This window comes from Bidens hawaiensis, unplaced genomic scaffold (assembly GCF_021521415.1).
Source record: "Bidens hawaiensis isolate Kalapana, Puna unplaced genomic scaffold, B.hawaiensis_p1.1 tig00014039_1, whole genome shotgun sequence".
Taxonomy (NCBI): Eukaryota; Viridiplantae; Streptophyta; class Magnoliopsida; order Asterales; family Asteraceae; genus Bidens; species Bidens hawaiensis.
Window position 1 is genome coordinate 405,390 of NW_027492209.1, and position 16,675 is coordinate 422,064.

The window sequence follows — 16,675 nt, forward strand, 5'->3', positions numbered from 1 at the left end:
TGACGCATCGATACAAGGTCTCGGTTGTGTGCTGATGCAACTCGAGAAGGTTATAGCCTATGCCTCTCGACAACTACGGGTTCACGAGAAGAACTACACGACCCATGATTTGGAACTCGGAGCTGTGGTGTTTGCCCTTAAGATATGGAGGCATTACTTGTACGGTACCAAGTTTACCATTTACACCGACCACAAGAGTCTCCAACATATCTACGATCAGAAGGAGCTGAACATGCGACAGCGTCGTTGGGTCGAGCTGCTTAAGGATTATGATTGTGTCATCAAGTACCACACTGGCAAGGCCAATGTAGTGGTCGATGCCCTCAGTAGAAAAGAAACCGATAAACCCAGGCGAGTGCGAGCACTGCAACTCACGATTCAAGCCAACTTACCCGATCAGATTCGCGATGCGCAACTCGAAGCCTTGAAGGATGATAACCTTCCATCAGAACTCATGCGGGGCATGAACAAGCAACTTGAAACCAAATCGGACGGGGTTTGATATTTTGAGAACCGGATTTGGGTTCCACGGTACGGAGAGTTGAGAACTCTGGTGATGGACGAAGCACACAAGTCCCGATATTCTATCCACCCTGGCTCAGATAAAATGTATCATGACTTAAAGGCACTTTACTGGTGGCCAAATATGAAAGCCGACATTGCCACCTACGTGAGCAAATGCTTGACTTGTGCCAGAGTCAAAATAGAATACCAGAAACCGTCTGGCCTGCTACAGCAACCGGAACTTCCAATGTGGAAATGGGAACGCATTTCAATGGATTTTATCACGGGATTACCTAAAACACCGACGGGATGCGATACCATCTGGGTGATCGTTGACCGGTTGACTAAGTCGGCACACTTCTTAGCGATTAAGGAATCGGACAAAATGGAAAGATTGACTCGCGTCTACATGAAAGAAGTGGTGTCTAGACACGGAGTGCCTGTCTCAATCATTTCTGATCGAGATTCCCGTTTCACTTCGTACTTTTGGAAGTCACTACAGAGTGCCCTAGGCACACGCCTTGATATGAGCACAGCATACCATCCTCAGACGGATGGGCAAAGTGCAGACCTTAGAGGACATGTTGCGTGCATGTGTGTTGGATTTCGTAAAAAGTTGGGAACCTCACTTACCTTTGGTAGAGTTTTCGTATAATAACAGCTACCACGCAAGTATTAAAGCAGCGCCGTTTGAAGCGCTGTACGGACGGAAGTGTCGATCACCTCTCTGCTAAGCAGAGGTGGGTGACAGCCAAATCATTGGTCCAGAACTGGTACTCGAAACTTCAGAAAAGATTGTTCAAATCCGAAACCGCATGGCAGCAGCACGAGATCGCTAAAAGAGTTACGCCGACAAGCGCCGAAAACCTCTCGAATTTCAAGTGAATGACCAAGTATTACTCAAAGTCTCACCTTGGAAAGGTGTGGTTCGCTTTGGAAAGCGAAACAAACTCAACCCACGATACGTTGGCCCTTATCGAATAACTGAGCGCATTGGTCCGGTGGCGTACCGACTGGACCTACCAACGGAACTCAGCAGTGTACACAATGTTTTTCACGTATCCAATTTGAAGAAATGCCTATCTGATGAAACCCAAGTAGTCCCTTTGGACGAACTGCAAGTTGATGAACAGCTACGCTTCATTGAAGAACCAGTTGAAGTTTTGGATTGGGAAACCAAAACGCTCAAGCACAGCAAAATTCCAATCGTTAAGGTTCGTTGGAACTCGAGACGTGGACCGGAGTTCACGTGGAAACGCAAGGATCAAATGATGAAAAAGTATCCTCACCTTTGTGAAGGGCTGACCAAACACAGAAAACCGCGATCACCGGAGGTATGAATTAAATTTCGGGACGAAATTTCTTTCTACTAGGGGATGATATGACAAACTGAAAATTTTTCTTACTTTTTCAGACACTCATCACGACTTGACTCAAATTTTCGGGACGAAAATTCTCTAACATGGGAATGATGTGACAATCGTCAATTTCAGGTTAACTCCGTTAACTCAACTCCGTCAATTCAAACTTAAAGATTACTGAATCTATAACGCACACCTCATTACATTTAAACTAGGGTTTAAATGACGCTTGACACTTACTACATGTGTAGTCTTTCGGGAATTGCACCGAAACGCAAACGAGTTGACGCAAACAATTGGTGAATAAACGAAAAACGTCAAAACAATAATTATGTGATAATTATGTGTTAGACTTATGTGTTATGTGATAACATTGTTATAAACGTTAACTCAATGTGCTAGAACTAGTTAATTAAGCTAGAAAAGTAACATTTGAAAGTGGAGGGACCTGGATGTAATATGATTATTATTAATAATATTATAAAACCCTAACTCCCCTCTCTCTTTCCCTCACAAACCCCGACGGCAGCCTACCCCCCCCCCCCCCTCTCCTTGCGATCGGCCTTCATACACACACATATTGCTTGGTTCTTGATCTTGGTTTTACAATTGAAGCATCCTACACCCGATTCTAGTCACCTTCTACCTTCCCCTTGCTTATTTTTGTGCTTTGGAAGAACGCTAGAGAGAGTTTTCTGTGACGCGCATCACTTGGTGATTTATTTTGGGAATTCTTCGCAAACAGTGAGTTCACTTACCCCTCTAAACAAATTTCAAACGCTTTTCACTTGGGGAGATAACATACTCCGAAAACGCATTTAAGATTTTGTTAATATAAATTATATATCACTTGTAAAGACTAAGTGGCAAACGCAATAACTAAAGTCCTTCATTCACATCGAACCGTTTAGTATTGGATAATAGCGAGTCATTGTTGAGTAGTACTACTGGGTTTGACAAACCCCACCCAACGCTAAACTCGACTGGAGGTTGAGTGGGTGTAATCTTGGCTAAACACATACCATGGTCGGGATAGACCTGGTGGCAAGGCAAATGATAAACAGTCAGCTTCGGTGTCGAACACTTAGTAATACTTGTTTTATAGGCTAGCTACCTATAGATATATAATTGACATAACACTATCTGGTAAATGCAAAACGCTGAACGCAAAACGCTAAACGCAAAACGCTGAACGCAAACGCTAAACGCTTTATTTTATATAAACTTGTGAACTCACCAACCTCGTGTTGACACTTTTAGTATGTTATTCTCAGGTAGCCGAGGCGGGCGCGCGGTATAGGATCATGCATGGTTTTTGAACATTCTGATATGCAAACATGTTTTTAACTATTATTACTTGGGTTTTAAGTCGTTCTGCGTGACGCAACTTTTGTCTTTTGGTTTTTACGCTTCCGCACTTATTTTCATTTAAACGTTTTTACGGTTTGATTATAACCAATGATTCCGATCCTGTTAGTTCACACCCTCTGACGGTAAAACTCCGTTAGTGGATTTTGAGGGTGTGACATCTTTGGAGGATTTTTGACACTAAGATCATATTCTCTAGCTTCGATCTTTTATAGATATTCAAGTGTCGTCAAGTCTTCATTAAGAAAATAATCATTCTCTTTCAAAACCATTAGAAACGTTGAGTAGGAACTTGGAAGTACACTTTTAATAGTGTCAATTTTATCTCTTTCAGAAATTTCCATTTTCATCTTGTCCATTTCAGCAATTAAATGACTAAATCTTGTAGTCATCTCTTCAACTGTTTCTCCTTTCAATAAATTAAAGTTTCGAAACTGAAACTTGAGCATCACTTTCTTACTCTTAGCTGTGTTTCCCATGCTTCTCATACGCAGATGTTGAAATAAAGACGCACATCTATTGATACTACCAACTTGATAAAAGATATTTTCTGGTAATGCCATAGTCAAAGTAGAATATGCTTTTATCTCGATTTCTAAAGCTTTCTTCTCTTCTTGTGAGTATTGAGAAACGGCTTTAGGAGTATACCCAATAGTATCATCACCAATCATTGGTGCAACATAAACTTCATCAAGACAATATGAGCAGTCAGGATGAACGGATCCCAAATGTGCACGAAACCGAGGTTCCCACTTGGCAAAGTCACTGAACTTCATCAATCTTGGACATTTAGAATGTGAACTTATCTCGGTATCAAGTTGTAACATCTGTTGCATCAACATGTTTTGAGACGCTAATGCATACATACCGGCCATCTTTGAAAAATTTCAAAAATTTAAAGGGTGTGAACAGTTATAGCGAACTGTGAATAATGTTTAACGAATCAATAAACAAGTATAACGAACTGTGAATAGTATAGCGAATCAAGTCTTAACGAAGTTAAGACTGATCAGTAACGAAGTACCTTAACGAATGAGGTGAGTGTTTTAGCAAATCAAAAGTCAACTTAACGAGTCAACTTAACGAATCACAAATAAGGTTAACGAATCACCCAAATGGCGAATGAGATGAAGGTTTAGCGAATCACAAGTCAACTTAACGAATTGACCAAACAAATTGACCAAGTCAACTTAACAAATTGACCAAACGAATGGACCAAGTCAACTTAACGAATCGACCAAACGAATCACAAAGGAATGGTTTAACGAATCAGATGATAATCAGTAACGAATCACTAAGAAATGCTTAGCGAATTAATATAACAAAACAGCTACAGTTGATTAGCGAATCACACTATAGCGAATCAGGTTGTTACAACCGTTTGTAACAAACTCTGACACCTTATGCCACGTGGCAAAGGTTGTTATGACACAAATCCCAAGAAGAACACGTGTTACACGAATCGGTTAATCTAGTTAACGAACTAGATAACACAAATCAATAACTCACACGAATTGGCTAACGAACAAGGTAGCGAAGTAACACTGTTGATAACGAATCACATATAAACCTATAGCGAATCACCAAGAAGATGATAGAGAATCACGTTCATCTTCAAATCTTCAAACATTCAAAGTAATTTTCCAAAAATTATGAAGATCAACCCAGAAACTCATAAATACCAAATCAGTAATCCTACTTCGTTTCTCAACCAAAACACACAAATAACCAAAAAAAATCCTCGTAAACCAATTCCGAATCCAATACACATAACCTCGTAACCGATTAACACCTTAACCAAATCAAATTGGCCAAAAAACAAACACCCTGTTTCGGACTTAAACCGAAATCAAAATCAAATCACTCAAATCCAAATCAAACCTCAATTCCTCTTAACCACACCTATCCATACCTTAACCAATACGAATTCCAATCAATCCGTCCATAATTCAACCAAAATAAACACAAATTGATTCAAAATCAAACAAAAACCGAAAAATTTAATAACAATTAATACACCAAATCAAGTGTAATGAGCACCAAAAGCTCTGATACCACTTGTTGGTTCCCGGATTAACAGTCGATAACCATAAAACAGATCTCAGATCTGTGAATTATCCGATTACCACTATTAAAGATCTAGATCATAATTAACCTTGATTTAACGTTCTGTATGTGTATATATATTATCAATAATGTTAAGATGAAGCTTGAGAGAGAGTAATTACTCAAAGCTTTTCTCTATAAACTTATATCTCTCTAAAACCTTTTTTTTTACAAGTGAACAGTTGTTCACTATATATAGAAGGCAACCTAGTTCGCTAACATCCCCTAGCGAACCAGCTTCCCCTTCGTTACATAACTTAACAGAACGAACCACCCCCTGATTCGTTAACATCCCCTAACGAATCAGGAGGGAATACATTAAAATGTCTTAGTTCGCTAACATCCCTAGCGAACTAGACTTAACCTTAACGAACTAGATAAATATAAACATTAAATATTACATTAATTATCAAATAAACATTAACGATAAATACAAAGACTATAGACGCAAAACCGTGCACTAACAATATAATAGGTTGAATTCATCTTTCTTGAATGCCCACAACACACAGCCTAAGTTAATTTCATATGTACTATGATCTTGTCTTTCACCATTTAGAAAAACAAAACTTCAAGCAACACTATAATACCACTATACCGAGAGTGAAACCATTAAACATTTGTACACTAAATTAATCATTTATGTCGTTCAAAGAAAAATGAATCATTTATTACTTTTAGTTTTAGCTTGTTTATGAAAAGAGATCGAGATTAGGTTTTTTACAACACAAACTATATTATAAAAAATTATCTAAAAAGTAATAGTTTTATCCCCCGTATTATTGTTAAATAATCTCTGTTTTATTATAGCACGAGGTTTTATCCCATGTATTACGAAGGTTGTTTTCATTTTTCTTTTATAATATTTATATATTTTTTATATTTTAATTTTATTTATTGTAAGAAAATTAATAATATACTTAGGGTTTAATGATGAAAAGGTTTCACAAATAAATGAGATATCATAATTTGTTTGAAACCTATATAGGTTTGACGAGCCCCAAAACCCGATTGTTTTTTTTACTATACAAGTGTTTATTAATTATAAATAATATATTTTTTTAAAATATGGGATATTAGGTTTTAGTATATCCCTATTTTATAGAATTTTCATATCAAGTATTTTATAAGATTAATTTTTAATATAATGAGATGTTATACTTGTTTAAAGGTTATATGGGTTTGGTGAGACCCATACCTGTGAATTCAGGTTAAATACATGAGAAGCCTCCATTTACAAATAAAGAAATTTGGTGATTGAAAAATATAGGAACCAAAACAAAAATCTTTGAAAGGTTTCGTTTATACATAAGATTAAGATATGCATGCAATCATAAGGAGGTAAAGTTAAAATATAAATGAAGACAAAAATGAGAAGTGTGAGAAGTATTTGTGACCACATAAAAAACCCATTAAAAATAAATTAAAAAAAATAATACAAAAATCATAACTCAAAATATAAAAAAAAAACGAAAAAAAAAACTAAAAAACTAAAATGTTTCCGCCATCATTTCCGTTCAAATAAAAAATTAAAAAAATACAACAAAATAAAAAAAAATTGACAAAAAGACACAATGGCGAGATCAAAGACACAATGACGAAAATGAATAAAAGACACGATTATAACTAAAAAAAACACGATAGATCGCAAAATATAACACAACATCGAACAAAATTGACGAAAAAAAAAAGACACAATCGAACAAAATCTAACACAATGTTGAGTAATATAACACAACATAAAGAAAAAAAGACATAATGTTAAGAAAAAAAAAAGACACAATCATTGACGAAAAAAAAAGACACAATCCGGAAGCAGCCTCTCTATCCCTATGGGGTAGAGGTAAGGCTGTCTACATCTAACCCTCCTCAGACCCTAACATAGCTTTGCTATTGGTGGGATATACTGAGTACGATGATGATGATGATGATGATGATTGACGAAAATAAACAAAAAGACACAACAACTCTTTTAACTTACTATTGTGGTTTTTTTTAATGCAAACGAGAAAGATTGTGGAAACATTTTTTTGTTTTTACTTTTTTTCGTTTTTTATTAAATTTTGAGTTATGATTTTTTATTTATTTATTTTTTATTTTTTTAAAGGTTTTTTTGCATGGCTGTAAATTCTTTTCATCATTCTTATTTTTATTCCCTTTTGTAAAATAACTCGACAGAATCAATAAAAATACTTTACTTTTATAGGTAACACATGGGTATTTTAGTGATACGTGGACTTGCATATTTCCTCTTTTAATTTTGGTCTATAATTGTGTCAAAAACACTATGCACACGAGATATGTAGGAATGGGTGTTTGTTCTATAAATTACTAGTTTGATCTTCCTGTGTTATGGGAGTTTATTTAAAGTTTTGTTTTTAATCGTTTTGCTATTTTATGATGATTATTTTATTTTTTAACGTAGTTTTGTTTTAAATTTAATACATATATATTAGTTTGTTATTGTAATTTTTAAACGTTTAGGTTTTATCAGTTGAGATGTTTAGGTTTTTTAGATTTTTAACGAACAAACATAAACAAACACGAGCATGTTGATTTTTTTAAATGTACGAACATGAACACAAATATTTGTCTAATAAAAAAAGAGGCGTTGATTTTGTTGACGATGATGGGTAGTATTGAAAGTTAACCGAATATGGAGATGACATACCAGCAACGAAGAACATGTAAAGCAAATAAATTAAATTAGGGTTTCATAATGAAAGTGTTTATCAGTAAATGAGATCTTATAACCCATTTGAGAGCAATTAGAGTTTGGTAAGACGCATAACATGTGAAAATTATTCGTTGACAATAAAGAGGTTATTTCATAAATAAATGAGATGTTATAACCCATTTAAGGGTTATCCGGGTTTGGTGAGACCCATGACCCGTGAAAATTATTGTTTGTTTATGAAATAGTTTTACAATTAAATGAGATGTTATAACTCATTTAAAGACTATCCGTGTTTGGTGAGACCCATACCCGCGAATTCGGGTCAAATGCATGAGAAGCCTCCATTTATAAATCAAGCAATCTAGTGGATCTAGAGAATGGGGGAACAAACTGAGAGCGACACCTAGAATTTTATGGTAGACAATTATATAGATAGTTAGATATTTTTAGAAATCAGATTTATGATCAAAGAAATAGAATATTATAATTAACATGTATCAATTTATAAAAATAAAATAAAACATTCTAATTTGTCGCGTTACATATTAAATTAATTATTTGTAATTGCACATATATTTTGAGGATTATTCCTAATAGACTCACACCATTAACCATTTACAGCGATCAAATATTATAACAGCCTGAGTGTGTGACACATAATGATGTATGACGACTAAATTGAATAGTTTATGAAGCATGGCGTAGTGTTAGACTGTGTTGTGTTTTAACTAGCAAAAACAAGTTATAGCGTCATATCTACGACATGTCACTCTGACGTATGCAGTGAGTTTTAACTAATGCACCATTTAACAAACGCGCTTGGGTTAACATTAGCTTCAACTATATCTTTCGTATAGAAAAATTGTGATTGGTTGTTAGTGACTTAGTGGGGTGGAGTACCCCAACTTTTGAGGCCTCATGGGCGTTAACGTTATGGCACTGGAGCGGGCTTGGGAGGGTGGGTGGACATGGCACCGAAGGGTGGTGGTTTGGCAGGGTGAGGCGGCCAATGGTGCCTCCACACCCTCCACAACGAGTAGTCTTACATACATGTTCTTAACTCGTTACAACTATTAATCAAGCATGCAAAGCTCAATAAATGATCGTACTTGTCTAGATGCACCGTTACATAAATGTGTATCAAAACACATTATAACAAACCAAAGCAAGCGTAGAAAACCAGACCTACAAGTTAATGAATCTAAATCACTACGTCAGAATTTTAGGCTTCCCAAATGTTTTATAGGCCAACTCATTATAAGTGCTTTAAATGACATTTTATGTGATATTTTCTCCTTTTATATACTTTGCATTCCAATCCGATTAACAAAAAGAATAAATAAACACATGTAATTTCAAAAGAATCCATCTAATTCCAATTCTATTCCCATGCAAATTACATTCCTAATTTCAAAACATTTCATGAACCAAACACACCCTACGTGAATTATATGAATTTCACTCCATCCAAGTCACGTATGGAGGACCAAACTCCAGATAATCATGATTCAATGGATTTCACGTCAAAAGTAACTCATCAAACCGCTCAACTTCAACCAATTAAACAGGGCTTAGAGTATACATGCCATTTCCATCTCAATTTCATAATTTGGTTAACACACACTTACTGAACGATGCTATGTCGGTTTCCTATTAGACCGAGCGTTATAGAAAGACGTAGTTACTAAAAGTCTCGTCACATCACTGTCACATGGGCAAAAGAACTTTCACTAATTTACCTTTCAGAAGTGTGTAATGGTTTAACCAACCACTTTATTAAAATATTGTTTAATTTAAATACATAAAAACTAAAATAAAAATAAATGGTGTAACTTTTTTAATTGGTTTAGAAAAATAAATGGTCGTTAAAAAATGAAATGATTGTGATGTTGGTCGCTAGTGCAATGGCGACGTGTTTGATGCCTCCATCATGATGACATCGAGGTGGGTGAACCTATTACACTTGGTCTTTGATTCAACCGAACAATGTTTCATAAAAAAATTGACAAGCCAAACTTCTAGAAAAAAACATATTATCATGTACTACTATATTTTCAATACTCTAAATTATAAAAACATCACAAAATAGCGTAAACTTAGAAATTTACCCCAATTTCAATTCCAATTCAGGCAATATAACATCCCACTCCTAATAACAATCAATATTATATGTTTATATCAAATATAGCTTAGGAATCTCCTTTTAGCTGCCAAGTTAAACCTCATAAGATGTCACCTAACATGTAATTACCATGTCTGAACACATTTAACTATGAACTCATCTCATTCATAGTTATCTCACCCGAAACATATTAATAATATTTGAGACGAAACATTTTCTCATGCGCGTGTAACAAGTTCCCGAACATACACGTCTTAACACTCGCAATTTAAATATAAAATTTTATCACACTAACAGGGTTTGAACACGTAGTCATATTTAATTTCATAATGGGCCATTTCTCTATTCTCCTAAAATAACTACACCATTTTAAGTCGAACCCATTAAACAAGCCCATCAATAAAGCCCACTCATTTTATATTATATGACACGACCTATTAGGGTTTCATCTCTTCACCACTCTGCAGCTTCAACCCGCCGCACATCACCGGAGCAGCGAAATCGCGGTAACAATCCTTTTTCCTTTAATTGGTTACAAATATAAACATATTGAATACGATATATGTTTTACGGTATATTAATTTCTTTCACAATCAATCATGATGCATACATTTATTGAAATTTTTTTATTTTTAGCTGCAATATGTCAGTTCTTAGGTTCATACTGCTTTTGAGTTATTTAAATCATTAGAATTTTATTTATAGGACTTTATATTATTTGGGTTTTTGTTAATTCAGTTTAGTTTGAGCTGAAATAATAAAGATTTGGACTAAAAGATTGTTTTTTATGCACAATTTACTATCTGATTAGACATATTTGTGAGTATTTTTATATAAATCTTTAAAGAGTGGTAAATTGTTTGCAATGACTTCATGTTATTGTTTCCAGACTGTGATAAATCTTTAAAAATGTTATTTTTATTTCATAATAGTTTAAATTAATAATTTACAACCAAATATGCAAATGTATATAAAACAATTACATTTAGTTGTAGATAAATACCTATCAGCTTCCTTGTTATTATCAAATTTTAGCTTAAAACACATAACTAGTTATAGCTTTTGTAACATAAAACATATGTTTTTTAAACTTTGAATTAGAATAAACAAAATTAGTGTTTTTTAAACCTTTTGCAAGATTTGTTTTATGATATATGAATTTGAATTAACAAGTTTTTGTAATAGCAGAAGACCAATGGCACCGACGACCCGAAAGCCACACACGTGCAGGAACCCTGACTTGATCAGGGGCGTGGGCAAATACTCACGGTCCAAGATGTACCACAAGCGTGGTTTGTGGGCCATCAAGGCCAAAAATGGTGGAACTTTTCCTAAACACGAGAAGCAAGCTATTGCTGCAGCACCAACTGAGAAGCCACCTAAGTTTTATCCGGCTGATGATGTCAAGAAACCGCTCGTTAATAAGCGAAAGCCCCGTCCCACTAAGCTCAGGTATTTAAATAAATCAAAATGTAAACCATGTGTTGCTTAATGTACCAACAGAAGCTGCATTTTTTCCTTATGGTTGTTTCAAATCTGGGTTTTTTTTTCTGAAAAACTAAATTTCTAATTTGCTTTTTGGTTTTTATGTATATTAGAACTGAACCGAGTCAGTTAAAAGTTAAAATACATTAACTTATTTTTTTATAAACAATTATTTTTTATGTTTAAGATTTAGCCCAAGAACTTAAGGCTTAAAATTTTAATAAAATAAACAATTTTTTACTTAACAGGAATTTTTAGGCTCAAACTTATAAGCACAAATGTGTTTTTTTTTACTGGTTTTTGCCAAAAAGTTTCAAACCAAATGAAAAGGCGCAGAAACCAAACCTAATACAATATGTAATCTGAAACAATCAAAACCAAAGATTGTTCAAAATTCTAGTTGTGGTTTTTGGTTCGGTTTGAGTCCAAATCCAACCTAAAACGACTTGTTACTATCCAAATTTTGACCAAATTTGACCAATTTATGACTTGGGTTTCTTGGATTGTTTGCACATGTTTAGGGCTAGCATTACCCCGGGAACCGTGCTGATTATATTGGCTGGAAGATTCAAGGGAAAGAGGGTTGTTTTCTTGAAACAACTTACTTCCGGATTGTTGCTCGTTACTGGTAATTTATTTTTCTTTTTTCCTTTGTTATTTATTTGACAAGAAACTAGTTTTTGTTCATGTTTTTTTCCTGTTTTTATACCTTTTTTTGTTTTATAAAGTAGTTTTTTTACTGTTTGATGTTTTGCAATTGCCGATGACTATTTTTTTTATAATGTTAGGTCCTTTTAAGATCAATGGTGTTCCTTTGAGGAGGGTTAACCAGTCATATGTTATCGCCACCTCAACAAAGGTCGACGTCTCAGGGGTCAATGTTGAAAAGTTTGACGACAAGTACTTTGGAAAGAAGGTTGAGAAAAAGAAGACAAAAGGCTGAGGGCGAGTTTTTTGAGGCAGAGAAAGAGGTATTTGCCAAATTATAATATGTTTGTCACCTTTTTTAACCTTTTGGTACCTAACATTTTTTGGTTAATTTGTGCTATAGGAGAAGAATGTGCTTCCACAGGACAAGAAAGATGACCAGAAAGCTGTGGATGCGGCTTTGATTGCAGCTATTGAGTGTGTTCCGGATTTGAAAACCTATTTGGGTGCAAGATTCTCACTCAAGGCAGGCATGAAGCCCCATGAGCTTGTGTTTTAAGCACCAGAATTAAGTTGAAGTAATCATGTTTCATGTTATCATAGATTTAGAGGACAAGGTTATTATGTTTTGTGTTGAGTTTGAAGTTTTCTTATTATATTTTAAGGACCGTTGAATTTTGGAAAGTATCTTTTATTCTATCGTTATGTTTGTTTGATTTTACATATTATTTAGTTACTGACCTTGGCGTATTTCATGATCTAACGGAAAGAGAAAACTTAATAAATGATGTAGCAAAGCGTGTTACACTGTGTATGTGTAGAAAACCAATGAAAACTGCATTTAGACAGATCTTTGCCAGAGAAACTCAAGTAGTCGAGTGTAAAACGAACAATAAAATTTGGATAAACAATTTGAATGAGATCGTTTGTAACTCGAGTATGATCGTGTAAACCGAATGATGGTTTAACCTTTTCTATATATTTACCTTTTCATTTTAAGAATTTGTAGTTATAAGTCTGTTATATTCAAGAATCATCTTTATCATTTAAAAATTTAAAACAAACTGACAATTTTGAATAAAACGAAAAAAAATTTAGACTACTAAAACGTCTGGTCCAACCAGCCAAGTTTGGTTTGTTCCCGAAACCATAGTTAGCGTTTCGTTCTTGAATTTTCGTTAAAACTGCACCATTAACACCTCTAAAGTATATTTATATTTATATTGCTATTCCTATTTATAAAGGTAAAATATAATGCTTGATATTAGAGTGAAATAGTGAATATGATCCCATTCATGATTCCTTAACCACAACATATGAGTTTAGCAACTGTTTCCTTAAGCATGCCAAAAATGCTGAGTGATGGTGAGTTTTAGGAATGACATGTACCATGTGTGATACATTTGGCTTCATCTATAAATTTGCAGAAACAGTTTTATGGAAAAGTAAACTAGATCTATCTAAACAATGGAAAAGAAAGAAAAGAAAATGATGGTACTTGTGTTGGTGTTGGGCCTAATGGTGCAAGGAAGTATGGGATTCCCGTGTGGAACCACATTTTTCTCTGCACTGGTCCAACTGCTTCCTTGTAGGGCTGCGGTTGCACCATTTAGCCCTATTCCTCCAAATGATGCCTGTTGTACTGCTATTAGGATTTTGGGCCAACCCTGTTTGTGTGTCTTGGTCAACGGCCCGCCCATCTCTGGTGTTGACCGTAACATGGCCGTGCAACTTCCCGAGAAATGCAACGTCAATTTCGGACCATGTATTTATATTTCTCTTTCTCTAATGGGAAAATTAACTAATCGGGTTTAAGGGGGTGTTGGGATTCCTTATTACTTCCTTATAACCTTTTCCATAAGTTATTAAGTTACAACTTTGTAACTTATTAACTTATCCTCTCTAAATAACACACAATACCAAACACCTTTTAACTTTTTCAAAAGTTAATAAATCATAAGTTGCTTAAAATGAGCAATCCCAGACACCCCCTAAATGGGTTGGGTTGAATTTGAGATGTGTGTTTCTTTTTATTTGACTTTGTAAACATTTAATATATTAACTATGATTAAAAACTATACTATTTAAGTTAATATAATTATAACCGATTGTCTGTGTGCAGGTGAATTGGTGAAGGAGAAAGATAGGACTTAGAGACACTATGAAGAGAATAAAGGGTGTTGCACTAAATAAATCAATTATAATTGAAAGTATGTTGTATTAGTTTCTCTATTTTGTTATTTAAATTTTAAATAATATGAAGTTTATGTTTTTTTCCTTTCATTTTTACAAACCCATAACAAACGATACAGCAGAACAGTTATGAATATAAAATTGACATTGTAAAAATTCAGTCAAAAAGTTGAAAATATAAAGGAATTGAAATAAACTATGGCTTTGTAATTGTTTAATATTTATATTTAGTTAAATTATTCAAATGTAAATAAAATTTGATGCATAGTATAGAAATACTTTTGTTATGCAATATTGAAAAGAAAGTGAGAAAATTATTGAAGTTAATTAATGTAATAACTGTTATTGGATTAATATAAGTTGAACAAATTAAAAAGTCAAAATAATTAATAATTTTTCAAAATTTAAATTGTTTCTTAATCAACATGAAAATTGACGACGTAAACTCATAAAGCTTGTTCTAACAAGATGAACGATTCCTTGTATCACAATTTGCGTGCTGTCTACATGACCAAATGCTTGGTAAACCTAATTACGATCCTATTTGTTTGTAATTAAAAACACATAATCATGTCGATTCAAGTATCTTCAATTGAAATGTGGTGTTATTAGATGTAACAAATTCTCGCACCAATGACATAATTCATATTTCCCATCTTCCGAATTGAGCTTGTAGAGATACAATACATATATTCCACAACTTATCATGTTGTCCGACGACTCAAAAGAATAAAGATTATCCAGTAATAGGAAGCTTATGTTCTAACATTTTCCTTGTATAGAGCCAAGTATTTATACTATTATCGAGGCACAAGGTGTCTCATAGATGTGTGAAGTAACCACTTGTTTATTTGTTCTTTAAACTCTAGGCATCAAACTTTCACGCATTTACACTTTTGTTACAATACTTTTACCATTTCAACTATAACAAACCGAACCGAGGACCGAACCAGTACCGACTACCGAGTTAGCGTCCCATCACAACACACCGGTTTAAATCTTCTATAAAGAGAGGTTTTGAATCCTTTCGGGTTTCAACATAAGCATTAAGTGTTCCTTCACGAGTTAAGTTCGAGCCGATGCACCAAGCAGGATTTCCAACTTGTTAATAATCACATGATTTTTCTAAAAATAATAATATGTTATGAAACTAGCCTAATAGCAAAGCAATAAGAGAAAGAGATGTAGGGAGAAAGATGGAGATTTCAGTAATATGGTGTCTCTTACAATAAGATACAATAGAGTATATATAGGAGAGGAAAACTTGTAGAAGAAGCTAGTCTATTTTAGGTGTTGATAACCATAATAATAATATATATTCATAACACTCCCCCTTGGTTATCAAATTAATACGCTTAGAGATGTTGCCTCATTAAAAACCTTGCTAGGAAAACCCAGTGGGACAAAACCATAGCTAAGGGAAAAAGAGTGCAACGCGTATTGTCTCCCCCTGATTTATATATCCGTTAAAAAAAACTAAATATGGATCTTCTGTGAAAGTTGCCCAAAACTTTTTTAGTCAATCATTTACGTCTTCGTCTCTTGACATTCGAATCCTTAAGTTGAGTAATGTTGTATGAACTTCAGGTGAAAACTTCTATTACTTCATCTGATAGACACTATGATCCTGTTGTGTTTCTCTGCATAAATAAGACTAACAAAACTTGTTTGACGGGTTAGTAAAATATAAACACATATCTTTCATACCTGAAATATATGTTTTAACCCATTCTGATGTCTCCTAGCTGGACACATGCCGATAAAATAAATAAAGAAAATAATAATCATATATAACCAACAGTACGACATAATGCACATATGAATTTAATTATGGTACTTCCGAACCAATAATATTTCATATTCAGATAGAGAATGATATAGAGTCATTGTTAGACATCCTTTAACATGCTAAAAGGATTAAATTTGCCCATGGTAAAATGTCTCACCATTTTCTAGATGCACTTTGATGGATTTATAAACATATACTCGAACTATAAGTCGAACAATAATCACATTGCGTCAATGTCTTTCAAAAAGAAACATCTCTTTAAAAGCTCTTAAGTTTCTCTCGGTGATATGTACAATGAAATCATTGTAAACAGTGATTATAATGACCTTTTAAGAGTGACATTTTGATAAAAGTATGACTATTTATATCCAACTTATCTCCCCCTTTATCAAAATATCTCTTGATTTGTGCTAAACTCAATT

General features: G+C 34.1%; 1 protein-coding gene and 1 pseudogene across 2 annotated transcripts; both read left to right on the plus strand.

Annotated features, from left to right (window-relative positions):
• Positions 1-11,281: 11,281 nt before the first annotated feature.
• Positions 11,282-13,007, plus strand: LOC143545828 (large ribosomal subunit protein eL6-like; annotated as a pseudogene). The gene is made up of 4 exons (XR_013137502.1): positions 11,282-11,590; positions 12,145-12,251; positions 12,412-12,594; positions 12,675-13,007. The product of XR_013137502.1 is annotated as a large ribosomal subunit protein eL6-like (transcript).
• A 480-nt stretch (positions 13,008-13,487) lies between these two features.
• Positions 13,488-14,457, plus strand: LOC143545811 (uncharacterized). The gene is made up of 2 exons (XM_077037625.1): positions 13,488-14,036; positions 14,394-14,457. Exons 1-2 carry the CDS (start codon positions 13,739-13,741, stop codon positions 14,423-14,425), a joined length of 330 nt encoding a protein of 109 aa, XP_076893740.1. The 5' UTR covers positions 13,488-13,738; the 3' UTR covers positions 14,426-14,457.
• Positions 14,458-16,675: the final 2,218 nt, after the last annotated feature.